The sequence below is a fragment of the Hippoglossus hippoglossus genome, chromosome 18 (assembly GCF_009819705.1).
Source record: "Hippoglossus hippoglossus isolate fHipHip1 chromosome 18, fHipHip1.pri, whole genome shotgun sequence".
Classification (NCBI taxonomy): Eukaryota; Metazoa; Chordata; class Actinopteri; order Pleuronectiformes; family Pleuronectidae; genus Hippoglossus; species Hippoglossus hippoglossus.
The window spans coordinates 2,879,899-2,903,306 of record NC_047168.1 but is presented as its reverse complement, the minus strand read 5'-3'; the positions used below and the strand labels follow the sequence as shown (position 1 = coordinate 2,903,306).

Sequence of the window (23,408 nt, the reverse complement as noted above, 5' to 3'; positions counted from 1 at the left end):
TAACACTGACAACCCTATCATACACTGTACACTGTGAGCTCTGTAGCTGCTTGTAGTCACAGCAACACAATGTTTACACTCTATATTCAGATGTAAAAGCCATGTTTAATAAAGTTATCAAATTAAAAATGGAAATATTCCACTTTCATGTGAATAATGTTTACCATAATTCCTCCTTACATAGTTTATGTATGTATATATATATACAATCAGCAAGTGGTTGTGATCACTTTTAAACCCCAGATGGTCTTTTATTTGTGAGCTGATATAGAGAAAATATTCTTTCTTTCATGATGTGCCAGTGTTGCACGGTTGTCTGCTATAAGAAACGTTAGTCTCCTTCATTCTGTTTGAATACTGCCGAAGCTCACACTTCCTCTCTGTGTGTGTGTGTGTGTGTGTGTGTGTGTGTGTGTGTGTGTGTGTGTGTGTGTGTGTGTGTGTGTGTGTGTGTGTGAGTGAGAGACTCTTGCATAACACATTTCATACAGAGGGTAAAGTTAATTCACTGACAGAGCAGACGGATGTTGTGTCACCTTGTGTGTTGTTTACAATGCAGATTATTGACATTAGTGTGTGTGTGTGTGTGTGTTGTACATGCAGTGTGCGTGTACATTCCTGTTTTGGGAATGTTGGGGTAAATGGGGCTGCAACTGCATACATTGCAACTGCAGTCTATGGTCTTACCCCTAGGGGTTAGCAGAGTCAAATTGAAAGCTGCTAGAGACCGTCTCCCAAAGCATTGAACTTAATCAGTGTCATTTTCTGGGATGAATGTGAGTCTAATTCTTTAGACATTATTCAGAAACATTTAAAAAAAACTGTCGTTATTTGTTGCCCCTTTGCAAACCTGTGAGTGAGAAAACAAAGGATTTGTTTATAAAGTGTAAATAACAGTTTTAATGATGAGGGTCAGACTCTTCTACAGGATGCATTGTTGGAGATAAAAAGTCTAATACTGGACCAGATGCTAAGTCTAGACTTCTTTTCCAACACGTATACTTTGCTATTACTGGAGTCTCAATAGTTGGTCAAAAGAATTCACTGGAGATGATCAGAGTTCAATGCAGTAGTGTTTATTCTTTTACAAGATGTAAACCAGAGATGGCTCCGGAACCCAACTGAAGACTGAGCTTCAATTTTTTTTAAATGATTACATTTCCACACACTTAATATAGGTTAAAAAAACAATCATTCCAGTAAGGGCGCATATATGATTACATTTCTTTATGCTGGATATATGGTGATGTCTGGTGAAAGCGTACAGTTGCAACCAGAAATCTGTTTTACATGAGCTTGACCTGTGCTGTGGGTCTTTGTCATTCCCTTAGTATAAGACATAATCAGCTGTAACATTATTAACCTGTCTAGCAACTAATTACATTTTCCTTCCGATGGAGACTCTCTCTGTGACTGTTGTTAATTAGACATTCTTCCCGGGCTGCATAAAGTTCCTGATGCTCTTTATACACAGACGCACAGTTTAAGCATATAAGCACACAAAGCCAAGTTTTTCTATAACAGCATTCATTGTTATGGTTTAACTGCGTACAGTGATAGTGGTGTGTATACGTGCAGACATGCAACATTAGCGCATGCAATAAAATTTGAATTCAAATTTTTAAAGTTCAGTCTTTTTTTTCTTGTCAGAACCTTTTTCCTCCTTGTGGAAAACTTTCCCATCAGCCTTTTCTCTCCACTTCAAGGTGACGCCACTCAGTCCTTTCTCCTTCAATCTTTCGTGGAGCTGAAAAACAGAAATGGAGACTATTTGAAATACTTTTAACAGATTCCTTTGCTCTCTAGGACAAAGAGTTCTGTGTTTTCAGTCAAATCAATTCTATTTATATAGCGTATATATCATAATATACATCATCTCAAGGAACTTTACATTGAAAGTCAAGACTTTAAAATGTAAAAAGAACCCAACAGTTCCCACAACGAGCAGCACTTTGGAGACTGTGGAGAGAAAAACTCCCTCATCAACTAGAAGAAACCTCTAGAACCAGACTCAATGTGGGTAGGAAGGAGAGTAGGCTGGAAAAGAAGGGACAGAAAAGCGAGATAGGAGGAGGAGAGAAGGGTTGACAAGAGGAAATGGAAGAGAGAGATAGGAGGAGAGGGGGAGAGAGCATAAGGAGAGACCAACAAGAGTGATCATTATTAATGGATAGATGTTATTAGTGACAGCAATAATAATTAATATTATAATAATAATAATAATAATAATAATAATAATAATAATAATAATAATAATAATAATAATAATAATAATAATTCAAAGGAGAATATTTAGAATTAGAATTGTTGTTTGTCTGAATCCTGCAGCTCTGGACACATAAACAGCATCAGGTCCCAAAGTAACATTTTCTTTTGAGTAATTTTTGGTCTTTATTGGAAAGATGATATTTACATGGACACTGCTCTTTCGTGGCAGGAGCTGTAACTGCTCAGCTACCAAGATATTTGTCTGCTGGAATGTTTGTATATTGTGATCGTCACATAGCAATCATGCCAAAATCAGGATTTATGTTTCTTTGTCTCAAAAACTGCAGATCTACATTAACAATACCTGGAATAATTATCTGTCAAAAATAATTAAAGGAGTCAACATGATTATAACTCTTCTTTCCATTGGTGTGGCTGCTTTGCATTGTAGAACATCTGTGACTGGAGTTTTTTTACATTCACTCGTCTACTTCATGGTTATTTGATGATGTCAAACTCTGTAATACATCTGTCCAGGGTCTATGAATGAGTTAATGTTTCAGGGTGGATTTTGGAGACTTGCCTCTTTCAGAATCTGTTCTTTCACAGCATGGTCATTCAGGTCCACAGAGGAGTCCTGTAGCTCCACCCTCACCTTCACCAACGTCTTAACTGCTGCTTAGACAAAGAACGAGGAGAGAAACAAAACACACGTTTAATGTGGTGTATAGTTTTGTGAAACCTACAGTTATTCCTGTGGTGATAGAACTACTCAGATCTTTGATTTAAAACACAGTGTGAGGAACCTCTGGTCTCTGGGCTGCATGTTGCCTACAAGACAGTTTGATCAGGCCTGTTAGAAAACACACAAATAAAAAATAAGCAACACAAAAATACAAAAAATATTCTCACTTGGGACGCTGTAGCAGACAAATGGTTTTCTTTCTTCACAGGAAAATAACCTCCATTTTCCTCCCTTCTCCAAATCTGCAACACCACATACGACTTTCATCGAGCCAAGTGGGTTGTGACCCTGATACCAGGAGCTGAATGAGTAGTTACTCCCGTCAGACCAGTAAATCTGAGGATCTCTGTACAAACCGATCCATGCCCTTGGTGTTATCAAGTTCCCTATCTTGGTTCTGTCAGCGTTGTTCCTCACAGTGGCCAGATCTGTGTAGTGTTCTCTGCAGTGCCTCTGAGCCTCAGACCAATTCTTTGCTGTATTCACCAGCACAAAGTCAGAATCCTCTAATGTTCCTGCAGTTAAGTTTGAGAACAAAAGAGGGATTGTTGAGATCACACAATGGTTTTCAAAATCATATATTATACATTATGTTGGATAGTAAAGATCAATATAAAGCACATCATTACCTCTGTAGCAGACAAATGGACTCTGTTCATGGCAGTAATAATCCTGCCATGTTCCAGAATTTGTCTGGACCACACAGAGCTCATTGGCTTCATTATAGTTTGGGTCAGGAGACTCCCACCTCCTATATTCAGCTCCACTCTCGTTGAACCCATCTGACCACTTCCAGTCAATATGACTGTACAGGCCAATCCAAACCTTTGAGCTGTAACCAGCAGCGGAAACTGTGTCGTTAAGTTTCTTCATTTCTTCAGTGTTTTCAATAGTGGCCAGGTCTGTGTACGTCTCTCTGCAGTAGCTCTGAGCTTCAGTCCAATTCATTGCATCAGACACAAAGTGGTACTGATGGAGGAGGCATGTGGAGAAGGTGAGGCACCCTGAGGATGAAACCAGTTATTTTTGTTATGTATGAGGACTCAAATTAATCTCTATATTCAGATTTCCTGTTAGACATCATACAAACAGTGAAATTCACTGACCTGAGAGACACAAGACACCAATGAAGATCCCTTCCATCCTGATGCTGCTCTGTGGACTGTCTGTGCCAGTGTTCACCACTAACACCAAACTGAACTAGTTCTAGTGCAGCTTTAGGGAAATGTAACACCAGCTCCTCCTCTTCTACTGAAAATAGTCAGTGTTCTGTTGAACTCTTCATGCAAAAAGGCAAAGATGCAAACAACATAATTTTTCTCGTTTATCTCTGGTGGCATCTCACTATGCAGATAGTTCTGATCGTATCTGACCATGACTGGTCTCTGCCTCCACCCCTGTGCAGGTGGTGAGTGAATGAATGTCTGTTTGTCTTGCTCACACCGTAGATCCAATGATACCTCTGTGACAGGGATGTTTGAAATGTTTATCTTTTAATGTTGTGATCACCTCTAATTCCATCCAATATGTAGATCAGATGAAAACAAGGATGAAAGGAGAAGAAAAATAAATGATGATGTGTATTATTATTATTATACTGCTATCATCTATGCATTATTTTCATTATAACAACCAGTCGGATAATGGTTCCTGGTTTCTCTATAATTTTACAAGGTCTCAACTTTACTATGTAAAGTTCCTTGAGATAATCTATTTTATAATTTGGTGCTAAACAAATTAAATTGAATTAACTCATTACCCAATTGCATATCCTCAGGCTGTAACCCCACTGGATATTGAAGCCTGCCTTCAGGTATCCAGTGTTCATCTTTACAACATGGATGTGTTCATGGAGACACAATTTGCACCACATGTCTCAGATCCAGTCCTTCTAGGCCCGAGCACCAATTCAGCCCCAGCATGTTATGGGTTTCCTGATCTCAACCAAAAACAGCAGCTCTACAGCAGCAATGCCTGGAAGAATTATTCGACATCCTAAAATAATTCAAAGGAGTCAACATGATAACTCTTGTTTCCAGTGTTCTGGCTGCTTTGCATTGTAAACTCTCTCTGGCAGGAGTTCTTTGTATTCACTCATCTCCCTCAGGGTTATTTGATGTCATCAAACTCTGTATTATATCTGTACTGGGTCTATGAATGTGTTTCAGGGTGGATTTTGGAAACTTGCTGATTTCAGAATGTCTGCTTTCACAGCAGGGTCATTCAGGTCCAGAGGAGTCCTGCAGCTTCACTTCAAGAACGAGGAGAGAAAGAAAACACAAGTTTACAGTGGTACTAGCTTTGTGGAGAAGTACTTGGATCTTTTATTCACAACACAGTGAGGAACCTCTGGTCTCCAGGCTGCATGTTGCCCACAAGACAGTTTGATCAGGCCTGTCAGACAATTAACAAAAACAAGCAACTCAGAAATAAACTTTCACCCTGTGGTTGTTTGCCATCTTCAACCTGTGCAGTTTATTTCTGCATAAAAACATTTTCTGGACTCATATGAGGTCACCCTGACCTTTGACCACTGACATCTAATCAGTTCATCTGTGAGTCTATGGCTGTGTTCGAACTCCCTCACTAATCACTGTATAGTTCACTATATAGTGAGTTCGCCATTTTTAGTGGTGTCTGAATGTTTACTGATTTTTTTTATACCCTATGTAATTGACTCATTGTTTCCCACAATGCATCATGAAAAGTGGTTTACAACCAATGTTCACTAACCAAACAATATATACCATCATGCATTTCACTCGTGGTGGAGAGACAGGAGGAGTGAGGGCAGCAGGAACAGCCCGACCTGTCATTCTAATGTAAATAGAAGCAGAGCGGCGCATCACAGCACAAAGTTTGGGAAACTAGTTTATTTTCACATTTAAAGATGATCATCCAACATGTTTTTTTGTTTGTTTTTTTTACAATAAAGCTGTAAAATAAACATTTAAAATTTACTTTGGGATTTTCCTCATTGTTGTTTTACATTTTATTCCTTTGGCAATGATGTCATTTTTCGATGCAGACAAAATGCGCTGAATAGTGTGGGAAGCTTTTTTGTTCTTTTCTGATGAGCTCATTATATAGTGCTCTATTTTTTACTTTTCCTTTCAGCTATGATCTTTTGTTTGGACTTTTTTTTTGTATATTTGTGTTTTTGGATTTGTACTCTGTATTTTAATCTTCCCCTTCCTAGTCTGTCCCTCGCCTCAGTTTAGTTACGTCCATGTTGTGCCATTTCCTGTTCTATTGTGACCTTCACTTCCTGTTCCCCCTATGTGTCATTGTTGGTCACTTCAATCTTGTGATTGTGTGCACCTGACCTCATGTGTTTCACCTAGGTTCAGTTATTCTGTCTGTGTCAGGTCGTCTCTTCACTTTGGTTCTGTTCAGTCCAGCTCCTGTGTCTCTGTTTTGAGTTTCAGCTCTTGGATCACCTGAGTTCTCTTACCAGCCTTCTGAGTCAAAGTATTTTTCCCTGCACTTCTTTTTTTGTTCTGTTTCTTTCGCAGCATTTGTAACAAGGATTCTGTTGGTCTGTAAATGTTTTCATTTACAGACCAACAGAATCCTGTTTTATCTCATCATAACTCATTAAAGCAGTAATTTAAATGTGGCTTCTAATCTGTAACAGAGTGACTGTCAGCATTAAGAGGTCATTCACAACCAAAGAAAACTACAGTAAAATCGTGTTTATGTCCATTTGGCCTGAGTTGAGAGTCATGAAGGTGACAAGGCAGCAGTACAAAAGTGGTGTAGAGCAGAGTCAAAGTCACATAGATGGAAAGGGGAAGTTACGCGGACAAAATTTCCATATGTGAACATACTTCTCCCAGCTCATGGAAATCCAGTCATTAAAAATGTCAGAACCAGGAAAACATCACTGAGGTCGCAGAACTTTGTCGGCTGTGTTTCCCGCTCATGCAAACAACTTGATTTTCAGCTGCTGTAACTTTGCATTGATCTTGTGCCAATTCAAATTCATTATGATTTTCCGAATAAACTCGAAAGTGTACTTGAGGTTGTCTGGAAAGCTGCACGCTACTAAGTGGCATTGTAGTTTGATTATAGGGCCTAAAATTCCCACCAAGCTTATGTTTTAAAGCTGTGTTATGTTTGCAAGACATCCACAGTGAGCAAGAAGGGAATCAGAGATTTGTTGGTGGTAAAATCCGTGAGTGCATCTGCAGGACTGTTTACTCCCTTTGTCTGTGTCTCTGTTTGGCCTTTTTAGACCTTCTTTTGTCTCAAACTCTGAGGCTGTGTTAGAGCTGTGCTGAACCGGGATGGAGGAGAACAACATGTTCCTCTGAACTACCCCCTGACCCCAACCATCCTGAGACTGAGACAGACTCCTGCAGTTCACCAGCCAATCAACTGTTCAGTTACACTTTCTGAAAAAATGAAAGTAAAAAACATTAAATACCCTGAAATCAATGAAATTATTTTTAATTGTAAAAGATACTTCCTGTAAGTGGCTACACTCAAAAAAATAACTCATTGGGTGAACTCAATTCAATTGTTGGCAGGTTTTCCATCCAATAAATACATGTAGCTCTAACTCAATTTAATAAAATCCCTGCAATATAATTTCTTCTCATTAGTCCAACTAATTTCTTTCACATAAAGCTAAAATAACATTATTACATTAACTAGTTGATTAGCTAGGTTGATTTACATAACACCAACTTATCTTTTTTAAAGGCAGCTAAAGTAAAATATCTACATAGATGATGTTAAATTGATTTTAGTTAGTCCAACACAAAATTATATAATTGGAAATTAATGAGGTAATATTGCTTTTCATCTGATCCCCGTTTAGACGCATGAGACAAACCTTGTTTGAGTTTTTTTTTATTTTAAAATGCTCAGAAACTAGCATAGTAAAAACCAACCAACATTGAAAACTTTTTTTTAATTTTACATACAACAAATATCAAGAAACAAACTGATCAGGAAATAAAAGCAACACAATCCTGACAGTAATCCTGAATTCAACATCAATACAAATACATTTATTTTTATACTTATAATACATTAACTTTTACTTGAATACACTTTTTTTTAATGCTAAACCTTTTGAAGTGCACTGGAAACAAATGGTAATCTTAACAGCTCTGTAACACAGTGACTGGCAGCATTAAGAGGTCATTCCAACCAAATAAAACTAAGAAGTGTTTATGTCCATTTGGCCTGAGTTGAGAGTCATGAAGGTGACAAGCAGTACAAAAGTGGTGTAGAGCAGAGTCAAAGTCAAATAGTTGGAAAGGGGAAGTTATGTGGACACAATTTCCATGTGTGAACATACTTCTCCAAGCTCATGGAAATCCAGTCATTAAAAGGGTCAGAACCAGGAAAACATCACTGAGGTCGCAGAACTTTGTCGGCTGTGTTTCCCGCTCATGCAAACAACTTGATTTTCAGCTGCTGTAACTTTGCATTGAGCTTGTGCCAATTCAAATTCATTATGACTTTCCGAATAAACTGGAAAGTGTACTTGAGGTTGTCTGGAAAGCTCAGATCAAGGGCATTAATGAGCCCAAACAGCATGATGAACCCCATTATCACCCTTCCTAAGTTGTCCATGACTTTGATGCCTTCAATCATGATTCCCACGTCCTCTGGCTCCACATCTCCATCTCTTCAGATAGTGTATATCCACATGATTGCAAGTGCAATGTCCCTCTCTGCACCCTCAGTGGCGGAGGCCTAAACAACCCAAATACAAAACACTTTTTAAGTACAATGCTGAACAACACAATAGAAAATTACAAACAAAAATATAAAGTAGAATTCTTACATGAACTGCAGTTTCATAGAAGGAAGTTCATCAGTTGTCGGTTCAAAATCTATGGAAGCCCATTTCTATGTGATGAAAAAATCAACCACTAGGGGCGTTCCCCCAATTAAACTCATTTATTTTGCGTTCATGAATGTGAGTGAAACAATTAAAATATTTTGTGTTACATCTGTAACTTCTGACTGATTGTCTCCTTGTGTATTTGCAGTTCATACTCAAACAGGCAAACAAAAGCTTGTGTGTAAAAACCCTGGTCATCAGGGCATGGAAGCTCTCGGATGGAGAAAGGGCTCGAGCCTGCAGCCTGCTGGGCCTCCAACGTGCTACTGTAACATCTGTAAGAGACGCTCCTTCCCCACGAGGCTTCAGGGAAGGTAAGAGAGGGAGGGGTTAACTGTTCTACATATAAACTGTGCTTTTAGGAGAGTACATTCATCAATTTAAGACGTGTGGAAGAAGCAACCAACATATCTAGATCATGAGTACACACTAACAAAAACATGTAGAAAGTCTTGCTGTTGATATGTTGCATATAAAAACAAGATTCTACGTGTTAGTGATAATCATAATATTCCATTAACTGAGTGTTGTACCTCCATAAAGTTCACTCAATCAATCAAATGTTATTTGTATAGCCCATATTCACAAATCACGATTTGTCTCATAGGGCTTTAACAAGGTGTGACATCCTCTGCCCTTAACCCTCAACTAGAGTAAGGAAAAACTACTAAAATCCCTTTTAACAGGGTAAAAAGAACATAGAATCCTCAGAGAGAAAGTTGAGAGCTTTGTGTGAGAGCTCAATGTTTCCTAATCTCTATAAACAGATTATGTGTGTGAGGTTGTTTAACTTGCGTTTCATTATAAAGTTCTAGTTTCATGGGTTTGACTGTTGATGTCAGAGACAATTATTTACAAAATGAACATGGAAGCAGAGGCCAAGGGAGGACTGTCTGTGACCTACATTTCCCATAATGCAACTTTAAAGCATTTTTCTTTGCACCTGATAACTTCCACCTCCTTTTAAACTCTACTCCCTCAGTTTATAATTCAGGGTTTCAGTTATAAATGTGTGGTTTTCAAACTCAAGCCAAAGTAACCGGTTTACAGATCTTCTCACAACCACACAATGAAAACTGTTTTCAGTGATGACTTTATATTAGTCTTGACGGTGAAGCCAAGAGTCTTGACTGCCCCCTGGTGGCTGACTGAAGTACAGGCCATACACACTGCCCCCTCAATGTCAGTGGAGTTACATGGAAAAAACTAAAATGACTTGAATGACATAAAGAAACTTCAAGTGGAGAAGCGTCATCCATGTTTACATACAGTTCATGGATTTTTACAGAGTGAGTAAAACTTGTCTTGGTGGGTAAACTGTGTAAACTAACACTAACTATGTAAAATGTTGGAATGTCCCTTTTTAAAATCTCAAATTTTGATAAAATAATAGAATTGCACCGCTTGCTTTAAGCTTTCAGCCACAAATTATAGATCTATTCCAATGTGACTTTGCTGCATGTGCACTGACATCCTGTCCAACACTGTTTTCTGTGGTACAGGAAATTTCTTCAACCTCTTCCAGGTTCATCCTGTTGTCAGCTGTCACTGCTGCTAAACTGGTTTCTTTGCTGTGGAGTAGATAAATAGAATTCATGTGCCACTTGGCGACCTGGTTCTTCAGTGGGCCCAATGAAAGAGCAAGTTAACTGGCTGCATTTCTGATGCCAGCTAAAGCATGTCTTTGTTGTTCGACCCAAAAACCAGCAAAGGCTCATTTATTGGGGTCTGAATTTGAATCTGTAGTTTGGACCTTTCACTTTCTGTGTCAAGTAAAACTTAATATTTCAGTAGTTGGCGTGATGCTAATAAGCGTTTACTTTGTAGAGAAGAGGGTCTGTGTTTTTGACTTGGTGTATATAAGCGATAACAGATTGATTTAAAGTGTGACTAGTTTCAGGAAAAGAAACTGTTTCACTTTGGGGAACTACATGCAGCAGTTGGGTAAAACAGACCACGGTCTGACTTTGATGTGTAATGTTATTTCCATGCATTGTGTCACACCTGCTGACACATGATAGCGTCTTACCACAAGCTTTGGTCTGTTAGTATCTCCTTCTTCACTCTGTTTCCATATCAATTGACTGGTTGTTATCTTATCTCAATTCCTTCCTCTGCTTGTGCTCGATTCCCTTCTTTGGTACTGGATGTTCTCTCTGTGCCCTTCTCTCTCTCCTCAGCTCCCAGTGCAAGGCAGCCTCTGACTGTGAAAACAAGTGTTTCCTATCAGCTGCTGTGCCAGACTGGCCAGTTGCATAGACCATGAGGTCCAGCTGGTAGACCTGTAGCTATGCACCTGGCAGATGTGCTCACAGACATTTCAACCTGTAACTGCTCCAGTCTGTAGTCCCCACATGCTTCAAGGAGACCATCATTGTCCCTGTTCTGAAGAAACCCAATACCCTCTGCACTCACCTCCACCATCATGAAGTGCTTTGAGCGGTAAGTCAAATACTTCATCACCTCCTCCCTACCTGACTCACAGGACCCACATCAGTTTGCCTACAGGCCAAATAGGTCAACTGCAGATACCATCTGCCTAACCCTATTTAATAGGTTGGAAATGCTATGCATTTAGTTTGAATTTTAACAGATATCACCCTATATTTTGATAAAATAACTGAGCTATTATATCACTTTCGATATAAAGATTATACTCCACATCAGTAGATAGTGTTGTTTGTACTGCTGTGGATCCTGAAGGGAGACTGGAAGATCAGGCTCCGCACATGCACAGCTCATAATAAATGAATTCAGCTTGATCAAGATGTTAAAATCTGGTCTTCTCCCTTCTTCAATCCACAGGTAAAATAAAATTCAGTTTTGCAACTTCATTTTGGTTCAGAGTCAAGTGTGAATGTTATGTCGGCTGTCGAATGCCGGTGATTGTGAGAAGTGTGGTTCGAGTACAAAAAAAAGTATAGTTCGGTGACTCGTCGTCCTGACAGGCTTCATAATGGCGGGTGCACGTACTTTTTATGAACTTTGGTTTCAGCCACTTGTTTAATAAATCCGTGTAACTGATTTTACGGTTCTGTGACGTAACAAAATCTGTTCTCATAGTTGTTAAAGGTGTTGGTTAACCAGCTCTTGGCGAATGTTCACGAGAGATGTTATATGCAAATTAGCTTCACTTTCCCAGTCACAACCTGGTTACGCCATTTTGTAAAATGCTGCTGATGAGTTTAAGTGTGTGTGCAAGAGTGTAAAAGTTGATGTGTATAATATGAGGAAGTGCTAAGAAAGGGAAAAGGGAGTCAGTGTGGGAATGTATGTTCAGTGAATGTGTGTTTCAGTCTTGTTAATTAGTATTTATGTATTTGTCATTTAATTTTTGTAATATTTTGGATATAATTGTAAAAGAAAGCACTTTAAAATGAGAGTGAGAACTAATGGAGAATTGAAGTGGCTGTGTGTTGATCCATATGTTGAACATAATAAACGAGTTCAGCCTGACCAAGATACTAATATCTGGTCTTCTCCCTTCTTCAATCCACAGGCTGTATGTGTTTCTATTGGTTACGCAGAGCTCCCTAGCCTGTGTAGCCCTTGCTGCCAGTCCAGATTTACCTGCAGTCAAGTGCGTCATCCAGACAGCTGAGGCCACCTGTGTAACGTCATCATGGCCACGGTCAGCCCCCGGTGGACGCTGGTCTTCGAGATCCAGTAGAGACTGTCTGATCTGAGTGAAAGCAAGCTACTGAGAGTTTTAAGTTCCATTGATACAACTGACCTGATTGTTTACTACATAAGAAGTGAGCAACTGGCAGCCCTGGAGGATGAAGGCATGGCTCAACTCCTTTCCCTCGATGACATGCTGAGTGACCTGCTGGTTAAGGACCCCGGAGAGGGCGGAGTTAAGAAGGGAGGTTCAACAAGTCACCAGCAGGGGGGCTCCACTCCCCCTCATCCTGACCACAACCATCTAGACCAGGGGTCTTCTACTAAAATTGCAGGAGGTCCAGACATCAACCCTCCTCCCCTTCTGGGGTCCGGATAATTAGAGACATACAAATATGGGCTCTGACTAAATCAGCTTAATTAACATTTTTATTGCATAAGGTTGCTTTTGTGACACATTTTTGACCAGAAAAGGATTCTGAATGAAAAGGAGGAGCTGTTCTACCAGGCTGAAGTCATCAAAACGATCACTGAAGTTTCCAATCAGTTTTTGTATGAACTCAACATGAGAAGAAATATCTCTCTCATCCTGAATTTGCTTCATTGCTGGAAAATGTGTAAAGTTCTCTTGAAGATCCACTTTGAAAATCTCCAACTTCCGCTGGAAAGACTGGACAGCTGCTACCAAATCACACACAGAGTTGATCTTGCCCTGCAGTTTTAAGTTGAGGTAATTTAGGTGTGAAGTTATGTGAACTAAGAAGGCCATAAAATCTTTTTTTCTCTCATCTTCCAAAAACTGAGCAATCTGTCTGGCCTTGTGATTCTTCTGTTGTTCCAGGAACATTTTTATTTCAATTCGAAAGACCCAAACGCGTGCTAGAACTCTGCCTTTGCTCAACCATCTAACATTGCAGTGCAGCAGTAGGTCATTTGAATTTGCACCAACTTCTGTCAGGAATTCTCGAAGGAGGCGATGTTTATGTGATGACGATGCCCTGAGAAAGTTGATAAGTTTCATCACAGTATTCATAACCTCTGCATACTCTTCTGAAAGAGGAGAGCACAGAACAGGTGGATAATGCAGTGATATGAGGAGAGGTCTGGGTTGTCCTCTCTCACTCGAGTTACTGCTCCTTTTTCTTTACCCATCATGGAGGGAGCTCCATCGGTGGTGATGGACACATCTTTCATTGTGATACCTCTCTGTGTTAACATTTCTTTTATAGCTAAGTATATGTCTTCCCCTCTGGTGTGTGTTGTAAGTGCTGTGATGCCTAAAATGTCCTCTCAGAAATCTTTCCTCTCTGCGTGGTAAAATATGACATATACCTAGGTTGAGCCTATAAGTTGAGCATTGTTACTAATATCAGTTGATTCATTAACTGCTAAAGCTATGCACGGTGCACTTTTAATAGCAGCAGTGAGCTGTGACTGAACATCCTCTCCTAATGTTTTTGTGCGTCTTGTGGCTGTTGTGGCTGAGAGGGGGATTTGTTGAATTTTTTCTGTCAGTTCACGTCTTTCTTTTCCATCCAGAAGTGTTTCGGACACAGCATTCATGCACTCTTTAACGATACTCCCATCTGTAAAGGGCTTTTTATGGATCCCAAAATCCACTGTATTCTCAGCGAACACTCGTATGTCCGCTGTTGTGCGGAGAGGGGACGAGAGAGGACCCGCGTAGATCGCTCATACTGGGCTTTGAGCTCATTTATTCATCGGGTCCTTACCTCGGACTGCTGTGGGTAGGAGTCTTCAAAGTGTCTGTGTTTGGTTTAATAATGGCGTTTCAAATTGCCGCTTTTGACAACCGCAACAGACTCAGAGCAAATAAGACACCAGTCTTGTTGAGCTCACTGCAGAAAGAACAAACACATACTTTTCTGTCCACTCTGCGCGGAAGACTCGGTTTTCCACGTCAACTTTCCTAACTTTTGATAACGCCATATTTCGCCTTCATCCATGTGTCTCCGTCTGCGAGCTTCTCTCTACCTAGCAACCCGTCTACACAGTATATGATAGCAACACATAGGACACAAGCGGCTCCACTGGGCTGGCGTCATTATGCCTGATTAAAAGTCTCTTAAAAGTCAAACAAGGCCGCCGATGTATTTATACTTTTTCTTTTTTAATGGAGAGTCGCGGTCCGGATTTGGACCGGAGTCCGCCAGTTGGTGACCCCTGATCTAGACAATTATCCATCTCCACCGACCACAGACAGTTTGTTAGGATTTTAATAATATAATTAGACACTATAGCCCCGAAAAGGATTGATTTTACACGCACCATGTTTGTACCTTAACAGAAAGAATTTATGTTTTGTTATGTGTTAGGACTGTAATCCGTGGCATACAATACACTGTACTTAAACTTGTTCTCATACATAAACCTTTATATATATTACAGTATTCCTTTAGCTTTATTCAACATCACACATACATAAATGCACTGTGCTCATTAAGACACTGTGACCTATGCCTTAGAAAGAAATCAAGAAGCTGCCCCAGCTTCTGAAGGCCAGATAGGAAAGGCGTTGTCTTGTCTGATAAATACGCATGCTTACACACACAGAACATACAGACGATAAAACAAAAACACAATGTTTCACACTCCAATGAACAAAAACACTGTGTCTGCAAAACTACTGAAGACTCACAAAGCTTCAGCCGGATAAAGGCTTTTTCTTAATACACAAAACTTAACACTGTCAGAATGTGAAGATTTGTCCAGCTACTATCAAAGGAGTGACGAACCTGGGAGCGGCTCCTCATCATTGGTGGATTCCAGTTCCAAGATGCTGGGACCACGCCTTCAACCTACTATTATAAATATTGCACCTGTCATCCGTTCGGGGCGACTCTTGGCTACCCCGAGCTACTGACTAAAAGCCGAGGCTGTGCCTTGAGTGCCCATAGCTATGCTGTACCTTTTTCATTGCTTCTAAATAAATACTTTTTGAACTAAGACCGACCCTTCTCATACCTAAGGACAAAAGAACACGACAAGTTCCACACATCCACCACACACGTACAATAAGAAACCTCACCACGTCAATGCCGGCCAAATCACCCCGCAACGGTGTTGATGGTGCTCCTCCTGGTAGAGTGAGTCTATCCACTGGTCTGGGAGATCAGGTACTAAGGTTTAATGATGTTGCATCTCTGCTTCCCCGCAGAGAGTTTAAGTTACATGGTGGACACATTTCTGATGTTGGTTCTGACATGTCATATAGTAGCCTTTGTAAACAAATAGATGAAGGTGTGCAATAAGTTTGTGCACCAACCTACTCATTGTTGTAACCACCAACTTTTAATAACCTTCGATTTCTCATTATCAAAATACATGCCACTAATAAAAAACTCCTTTTCTAGATGTCTACCTGATAGTGCTGTAGCTAAATTTAAGGAAATAATTCCAATTACATTAAACCCTGTAGTAGACGTCGATATAACCAACAAATTCTTTAAAACCATAGCTCCACTGAGATTGACCATCTTGTCGATAGCTCTGTAATGTCATTACGATTAACATTAGACTCCATAGCGCCTCAAAAAAAGAAACTTGTAAAACATAGTAAATTAGCTCCCTGGTGTAATTTCCAACACACATGAATTAAAACAAGCGTCAAGAAAACTCGAAAGGAAGTGGTGCTCCAACAACCGTGTTGAAAATCACCTAGCCTGGAAAGATAGTGTTAAAGTTTATAAGAAGGCCCTCCACAAAGCAAGAGCTGTCTACTACTCCACACTAATAGAAGAAAATAAAAACAACCCCAGGTTTCTCTTCAGCACTGTAGCCAGGCTGACAGAGAGTCACACCGAACCCAGAATTCCTCGATCCCTGAATAGCAATATCTTTATCACCTTCTTTAATGATAAAATTCTAACTATTAGAAATAAAATCAACCATCTCCTGCCCTCAGTTTGCACTAATACCCTATCAAGAACAGAAATCTCAGAAACAGCTGAGAATCTTACCAATTATTTAGACAGCTTCTCTCTGATCACCCTTGATCAGCTGAGCAAAATAATCTCATCTTCTAAACCCTCAACTTGTATTTTAGATCCCATTCCCACAAAATTACTAAAAGAAATTCCGGCCCAACAGAGGACAGTTCCAACCCTATCATACACTGTACACTGTGAGCTCTGTAGCTGCTTGTAGTCACAGCCACACAAAGTTTACACTCTATAGTCAAATGTAAAAGCCATGTTTAATAAAGTTATCAAATAAAAAATGGAAATATTCCACTGTCATGTGAATCATTTTTACCATAATTCCTCCTTACATATTTTATGTTTGTGTGTATATATACATTTGTGTGTGTGTGTGTGTGTGTGTGTGTGTGTGTGTGTTTTTTGGGAATGTTGGGGTAAATGGGGCTGCAACTGCATACATTGCAATTGCAGTCTATGGTCTTACCCCTAGGGGTCAGCAGAGTCAAATAGAAAGCTGCTAGTCTCCTAAAGCATTGAACTTAATCAGTGTCAATTTATGGGGATGATTTCTGGGATGAATGTGAGTCTAATTCTTTAGACATTATTCAGAAATCATTTAAAAACCTGTGGTTATTTGTTGCCCCTTTTGCAAACCTGTGAGTGAGAAAACAAAGGATTTGTTTATAAAGTGTAAATAACAGTTTTAATGATGAGGGTCAGACTCTTCTACAGGATGCATTGTTGGAGATAAATAGTCTAATACTGGACCAGATGCTAAGTCTACTATTTAACACATATACTTTGCTATTACTGGAGTCTCAATAGTTGGTCAAAATAATTCACTGGAGATGGTCAGAGTTCAATGCAGTAGAGTTTATTCTTTTACAAGTTGTAAACAAGAGCTGGCTCCAGAACCCAAATGAAGACTGAGCTTCAAACCCTCTGCTTATATGCTCATCCTCGTCTCTGCTGTTGCCCGTTCAACCAATCTCTCCACCTCCTGATTGATTAAAAACTGATTCGTCCCGAACCTAATGGTGTCATACTTTCCCAAGTTGACTTTGTCTCCCCCTACAGTTACGTCAGGGGTCGATTCTAATGGTGTATTAAAGTTGTGGTTGTTGGTCTAACTTTGACACAATTATAAATCTTGGAGTTTTGGAGGCCTCTGTTTCAGGCCTTACTCGATTTAGAAGGTCCTGTCTCCAGACTTCATTAGATTCGGGCGATGTCTATCTGCATTTTTTCAAATGATTACATTTACACACACTTAATATAGGTTAAAAAAGCAATCATTCCAGTAAGGGCGCAAACATGATTACATTTCTTTATGCTGGATATATGGTGCTGTCTGGTGAAAGCGTACAGTTGCAACCAGAAATCTGTTTTACATGAGCTTGACCTGTGCTGTGGGTCTTTGTCATTCCCTTAGTATTAGACATAATCAGCTGTAACATTATTAACCTGCCTAGCAACTAATTACATTTTCCTTCCGATGGAGACTCTCCCTGTGTCTATTGTTAATTAGACATTCTTCCCGGGCTGCATAAAGTTCCTGATGCTCTTTATACACAGACGCACAGTTTAAGCATATAAGCACACAAAGGCTAGTTTTTCTATAACAGCATTCATTGGTATGGTTTAACTGCGTACAGTGATAGTGGTGTGTATATGTGCAGACATGAAACATTAGCGCATGCAATAAAAGTTGAATTCAAAATTTTAAAGCTCAGTCTTTTTTTTCTTGTCAGAACCTTTTTCCTCCTTGTGAAAAACTTTCCCATCATCCTTTTCTTTCCACTTCAAGGTGACGCCACTCAGTCCTTTCTCCTTCAATCTTTCCTGGAGCTGAAAAACAGAAATGGAGGCTATTTGAAATACTTTTAACAGATTCCTTTCCTCGCTAAGACAAAGAGTTCTGTGTTTTTAGTCAATTCAATTCTATTTATATAGCGTATATATCATAATATACATCATCTCAAAGAACTTTACATAGAAAGTCAAGACTTTAAAATGTATAGAGAAACCCAACAGTTCCCACAATGAGCAGCTCTTTGGAGACTGTGGAGAGAAAAACGCCCTCATCAACTAGAAGAAACCTCTAGAACCAGACTCAATGTGGGCAAGAAGGAGAGGGGGGTGTAAAAGAGGGAAGAGAAGAGAGAGAGATAGTGGGAGGAGAGTAGGGTTGAAAGGAGGGGATGAAAGAAAGAGATGGGAGGAGTTGGGGAGAGAGAATAGAGAGAGACAAACAAGAGTGATAATTGTTAATGGAAAGATGTTATTAGTGACAGCAATAATGATTCTAATAATAATAATAATAATAACAATATTAATAATTAAAAGGAGAAGATTAAAAATTAGAATTGTTGTTTGTCTGAATCCTGCAGCTCTGGACACATAAACAGCATCAGGTCCCAAAATAACATTTTCTTTTGAGTCATTTTTGGTCTTTATTGGAAAGATGATATTTACATGGACACTGCTCTTTCGTGGCAGGAGCTGTAACTGCTCAGCTACCAAGATATTTGTCTGCTGGAATGTTTGTATTTTGTGATCGTCACATAGCAGTTTCCTGGTCTCAAATAAAAAACTGCAGATCTACATTAGCAATACCTGGAAGCATAATCTGTCAAAATAATTAAAGGAGTCAACATGATTATAACTCTTCTTTCCATTGTTGTGGCTGCTTTGCATTGTAGAACATCTGTGACTGGAGTTTTTTTTACATTCACTCATCTCCTTCATGGTTATTTGATGATGTCAAACTCTGTAATACATCTGTCCAGGGTCTATGAATGAGTTCATGTTTCAGGTTGGATTTTGGAGACTTGCCTCTTTCAGAATCTGTTCTTTCACAGCAGGGTCATTCAGGTCCACAGAGGAGTCCTGTAGCTTCACCCTCACCTTCACCAACGTTTTAACTGCTGCTTAGACAAAGAACGAGGAGAGAAACAAAACACACGTTTAATGTGGTGTATAGTTTTGTGAAACCTACAGTTATTCCTGTGGTGATAGAACTACTCAGATCTTTGATTTAAAACACAGAGTGAGGAACCTCTGGTCTCTGGGCTGCATGTTGCCCACAAGAGAGTTTGATCAGGCCAGTCAGAAAACTCACAAATACAAAAACAAGCAACACAAAAATACTAAAAAGATTCTCACTTGGGACGCTGTAGCAGACAAATGGTTTTCTTTCTTCACAGGAAAATAACCTCCAGTTTCCTCCCTTCTCCAAATCTGCAACACCACATACAACTTTCATCGAGCCAAGTGGGTGTTCACCCTGATACCAGGAGCTGAATAAGTAGTTACTCCCGTCGGACCAGTAAATCTGAGGATCTCTGTACAAACCGATCCATGCCCATCGGAGAGGTGTTATCAAGTTCCCTATCTTGGTTCTGTCAGCGTTGTTCCTCACAGTGGCCAGATCTGTGAAGTGTTCTCTGCAGTGCCTCTGAGCCTCAGACCAATTCTTTGCTGTATTCACTAGCACAAAGTCAGAATGCTCTAATGTTCCTGCAGTTAAGTTGAGAACAAAAGAGGGATTGTTGAGATCACACAATGGTTTTCAAAATCATATCTTATACATTATGTTGTAAAGTAAAGATCAATATAAAGCACATCATTACCATTGTAGCAGACAAATTGTTTCTTCAGACGGCATTCAATATCAGACCATGTGTCAGACAAAGTCATGATCACATTGAGCTGATTGGCTTCATAATTGTTTGGTTCAATAGGATCCCAGTTCCTATATTCAGCTCCACTCTGATTGAACCCATCTGACCACTTCCAGTCAATTTGACTGTACAGGCCAATCCAAACCTCAGAGCTTTTACCAGCAGCGGAAACTGTGTCTTTAAGTTTCTTCATTTCTTCAGTGTTTTCAATAGTGGCCAGGTCTGTGTACGTCTCTCTGCAGTAGCTCTGAGCTTCAGTCCAAGTCATTTTATCAGACACAAAGTGGTACTGATGGAGGAGGCATGTGGAGAAGGTGAGGCACCCTGAGGATGAAACCAGTTATTTTTGTTATGTATGAGGACTCAAATTAATCTCTATATTCAGATTTCCTGTTAGACATCATACAAACAGTGAAATTCACTGACCTGAGAGACACAAGACACCAATGAAGATCCCTTCCATCCTGATGCTGCTCTGTGGACTGTCTGTGCCAGTGTTCACCACTAACACCAAACTGAATTAGTTCTAGTGTAGATTTAGGGAAATGTAACACCAGCTCCTCCTCTTCTACTGACAATAGTCAGTGTTCTGTTGAACTCTTTATGCAAAAAGGCAAAGATGCAAACAACAACATTTTCCTCGTTTATCTCTGGAGGCATCTCACTATGCAGATAGTTCTGATCGTATCTGACCATGACTGGTCTCTGCCTCCACCCCTGTGCAGGTGGTGAGTGAATGAATGTCTGTTTGTCTTGCTCACACCGTGGATCCAATGATACCTCTGTGACAGGGATGTTTGAAATGTTTATCTTTTAATGTTGTGATCACCTCTAATTCCATCCAATATGTAGATCAGATGAAAAGACAAGAAAAATAAATGATGATGAGTGTTATTACTGTTATACTGCTATCATCTATGCATTATTTTCATTATAACAACCAGTCTGATAATAGTTCCTAGTCTCTCTCTCTCTCTCTCTCTCTCTCTCTCTCTCTCTCTCTCTCTCTCGCTCTCTCTCTCTCTCTCTCTCTCTCTCTCTCTCTCTCTCTCTCTCTCTCCTCTTTCTCTTTGGCCGCTCACATTGAATCTGCTTCTCAAGGTTTCTTAGTTCTAGTAAAAGAGTTTTTTTTTCTCTCCACAGTCGTCAGTGCTGCTCGTTGTGGGAACGGTTGTGTTTCTCTATAATTTTACAAGGTCTCAACTTTACTATGTAAAGTTCCTTGAGATAATCTATTTTATGATTTGGTGCTAAACAAATAAAATTGAATTAACTCATTAACCAATTGCATAACCTCAGGCTGTAACCCCACTGGATATTGAAGCCTGCCTTCAGGTATCCAGTGTTCATCTTTACAACATGGATGTGTTCATGGAGACACAATTTGCACCACATGTCTCAGATCCAGTCCTTCTAGGCCCGAGCAACAACTCAGCCCCAGCATGTTGTGTGTTTCCTGATCTCAATTGTATTCACTCATCTCCCTCAGGGTTATTTGATGTCAACAAACTCTGTATTACATCTGTCCTGGGTCTATGAATGTGTTTCAGGGTGGATTTTGGAAACTTGCTGATTTCAGAATGTTTGCTTTCACAGCAGGGTCATTCAGGTCCAGAGGAACCTCTGGTCTCCAGGCTGCTTGTTGCCCACAAGACAGTTTGATCAGGCCTGTCAGACAACTCACAAAAACAAGCAACTCAGAAATAAACTTCCACCCTGTGGTAGTTTGCCATCTTCAACCTGTGCAGTTTATGTCTGACTACATTTTTTTTTCTGGACTCATATGAGGTCACCCTGACCTTTGACCACTGAAATCTAATCTGTTCATCTATGAGTCTCAGGCTGTGTTCGAAGTCCCTCACTAATCACTGTATAGTTCACTATATAGTGAGTTCGCCATTTTTTAGTGGTGTCTGAATGTTTACAGATTTTTTTTATACCCTATGTAACTGACTCATTGTTTCCCACAATGCACCATGAAAAGTGGTTTACAACCAATAGTCACTAACCAAACAATATATACCATCATGCATTGCACTCGTGGTGAAGAGACGAGAGGAGCGAGGGCAGCAGGAACAGCCCAACCTGTCGTTATAATGTAAATAGAAGCAGAGCGGTGCATCAAAGCACAAAGTGTGGGAAACAAGTTTATTTCCACATTTAAAGATGATCATCCAACGTGTTATTTTTTTTACAATAAAGCTGTAAAATGAACATTTAAAATTTACTTTGGGATTTTCCACGTTGTTGTTGTTGTACATTTTATTCCTGTGGCAATGATGTCATTTTTCGTTGCAGACAAAATGCGATGAATAGTGTGGGAAGCTTTTTTGTTCTTTTCCGATGAGCTCACTATATAGTGCTCTATATAGCAGTCAAATTTTTGACTTTTCATTTCAGTTTTGATCTTGTGTTTGGACTTTGTTTTTGTATATTTGTGTTTTGGGATTCGTACTCTGTATTTTAACCTTCCCCTTCCTTGTGTGTCCCTCGCCTCAGTTTAGTTGTCCATGTTGTGCCATTCCGTGTTTTATTGTGACCTTCACTTCCTGTTCCCCCCATGTGTCATTGTTGGTCACTTCAATCTTGTGATTGTGTGCACCTGACCTCATGTGTTTCACCTGGGTTCAGTTATTCTGTCTGTGTCAGGTCGTCTCTTCACTTTGGTTCTGTTCAGTCCAGCTCCTGTGTCTCTGTTTTGAGTTTCAGCTCTTGGATCACCTGAGTTCTCTAACCAACCTTCTGAGTCAAAGCAATTTAATTAGTTGATGAAGTATTTTTCCCTGCACTTCTTGTTTTGTTCTGTTTCTTTGGCAGCATTTGTGTCCAGTTATACAACAAACCTAACATTAACGAGGCAAAAAAGGCTTTTTGTGAAGTCGATGACCTTGAACTGATTTCAGTTGTAATCAAATCATCCTTGAAGTGAATATTTGTGTTGGATGTAACAAAATTCCCTGAAGGTGTTTGTGATATATCACATTCACAAGAACATGAGGTCACCGTGACCATGACATTTGACCTTCAGTCACCAACATCGTTTCAGTTCATCTCTGAGTCCAAATGAAGCTTCGGACAGAATTTGACATGTGTTCATAAAAATGGGGCAGACAAACAACCTGAAAACCTCCACCTAGGTTTATCTGCATCAAAGGAAAAATACACATAGAACATTAGACCAACATGTCTTTCAGTGTGGTCACTTCTGGCTGAATATGTCTGTCTGTGCCAGTGTTCACCACTAACAGCAAACATAACTAGTTCTAGTGCAGATTTAGGGAAATGTAACACCAGCTCCTCCTCTTCTACTGAAAATAGTCAGTGTTCCGTTGAACTCTTTATGCAAA

The 23,408-nt window shown here is 39.7% G+C and overlaps 1 protein-coding gene and 1 long non-coding RNA gene across 2 annotated transcripts in view; one reads left to right on the top strand and one right to left on the bottom strand.

Annotated features, from left to right (window-relative positions):
• Positions 1-1,174: 1,174 nt before the first annotated feature.
• On the bottom strand, positions 1,175-20,056 carry LOC117779182 (lymphocyte antigen 75-like). Its single transcript, XM_034615172.1, has 6 exons — positions 20,011-20,056; positions 19,544-19,897; positions 3,583-3,957; positions 3,121-3,468; positions 2,792-2,883; positions 1,175-1,747 (listed from the first exon to the last, which is right to left on the bottom strand). Exons 2-6 carry the CDS (start codon positions 19,641-19,643, stop codon positions 1,622-1,624), a joined length of 1,041 nt encoding a protein of 346 aa, XP_034471063.1. The 5' UTR covers positions 19,644-19,897; positions 20,011-20,056; the 3' UTR covers positions 1,175-1,621.
• A 627-nt stretch (positions 20,057-20,683) lies between these two features.
• LOC117779208 overlaps positions 20,684-23,408 on the top strand; it is a 39,320-nt gene continuing 36,595 nt past the window's right edge. The window contains exon 1 of the long non-coding RNA XR_004616950.1: positions 20,684-20,789. This is a non-coding gene — a long non-coding RNA (uncharacterized LOC117779208). The remainder of the gene's footprint in view (positions 20,790-23,408) is intronic.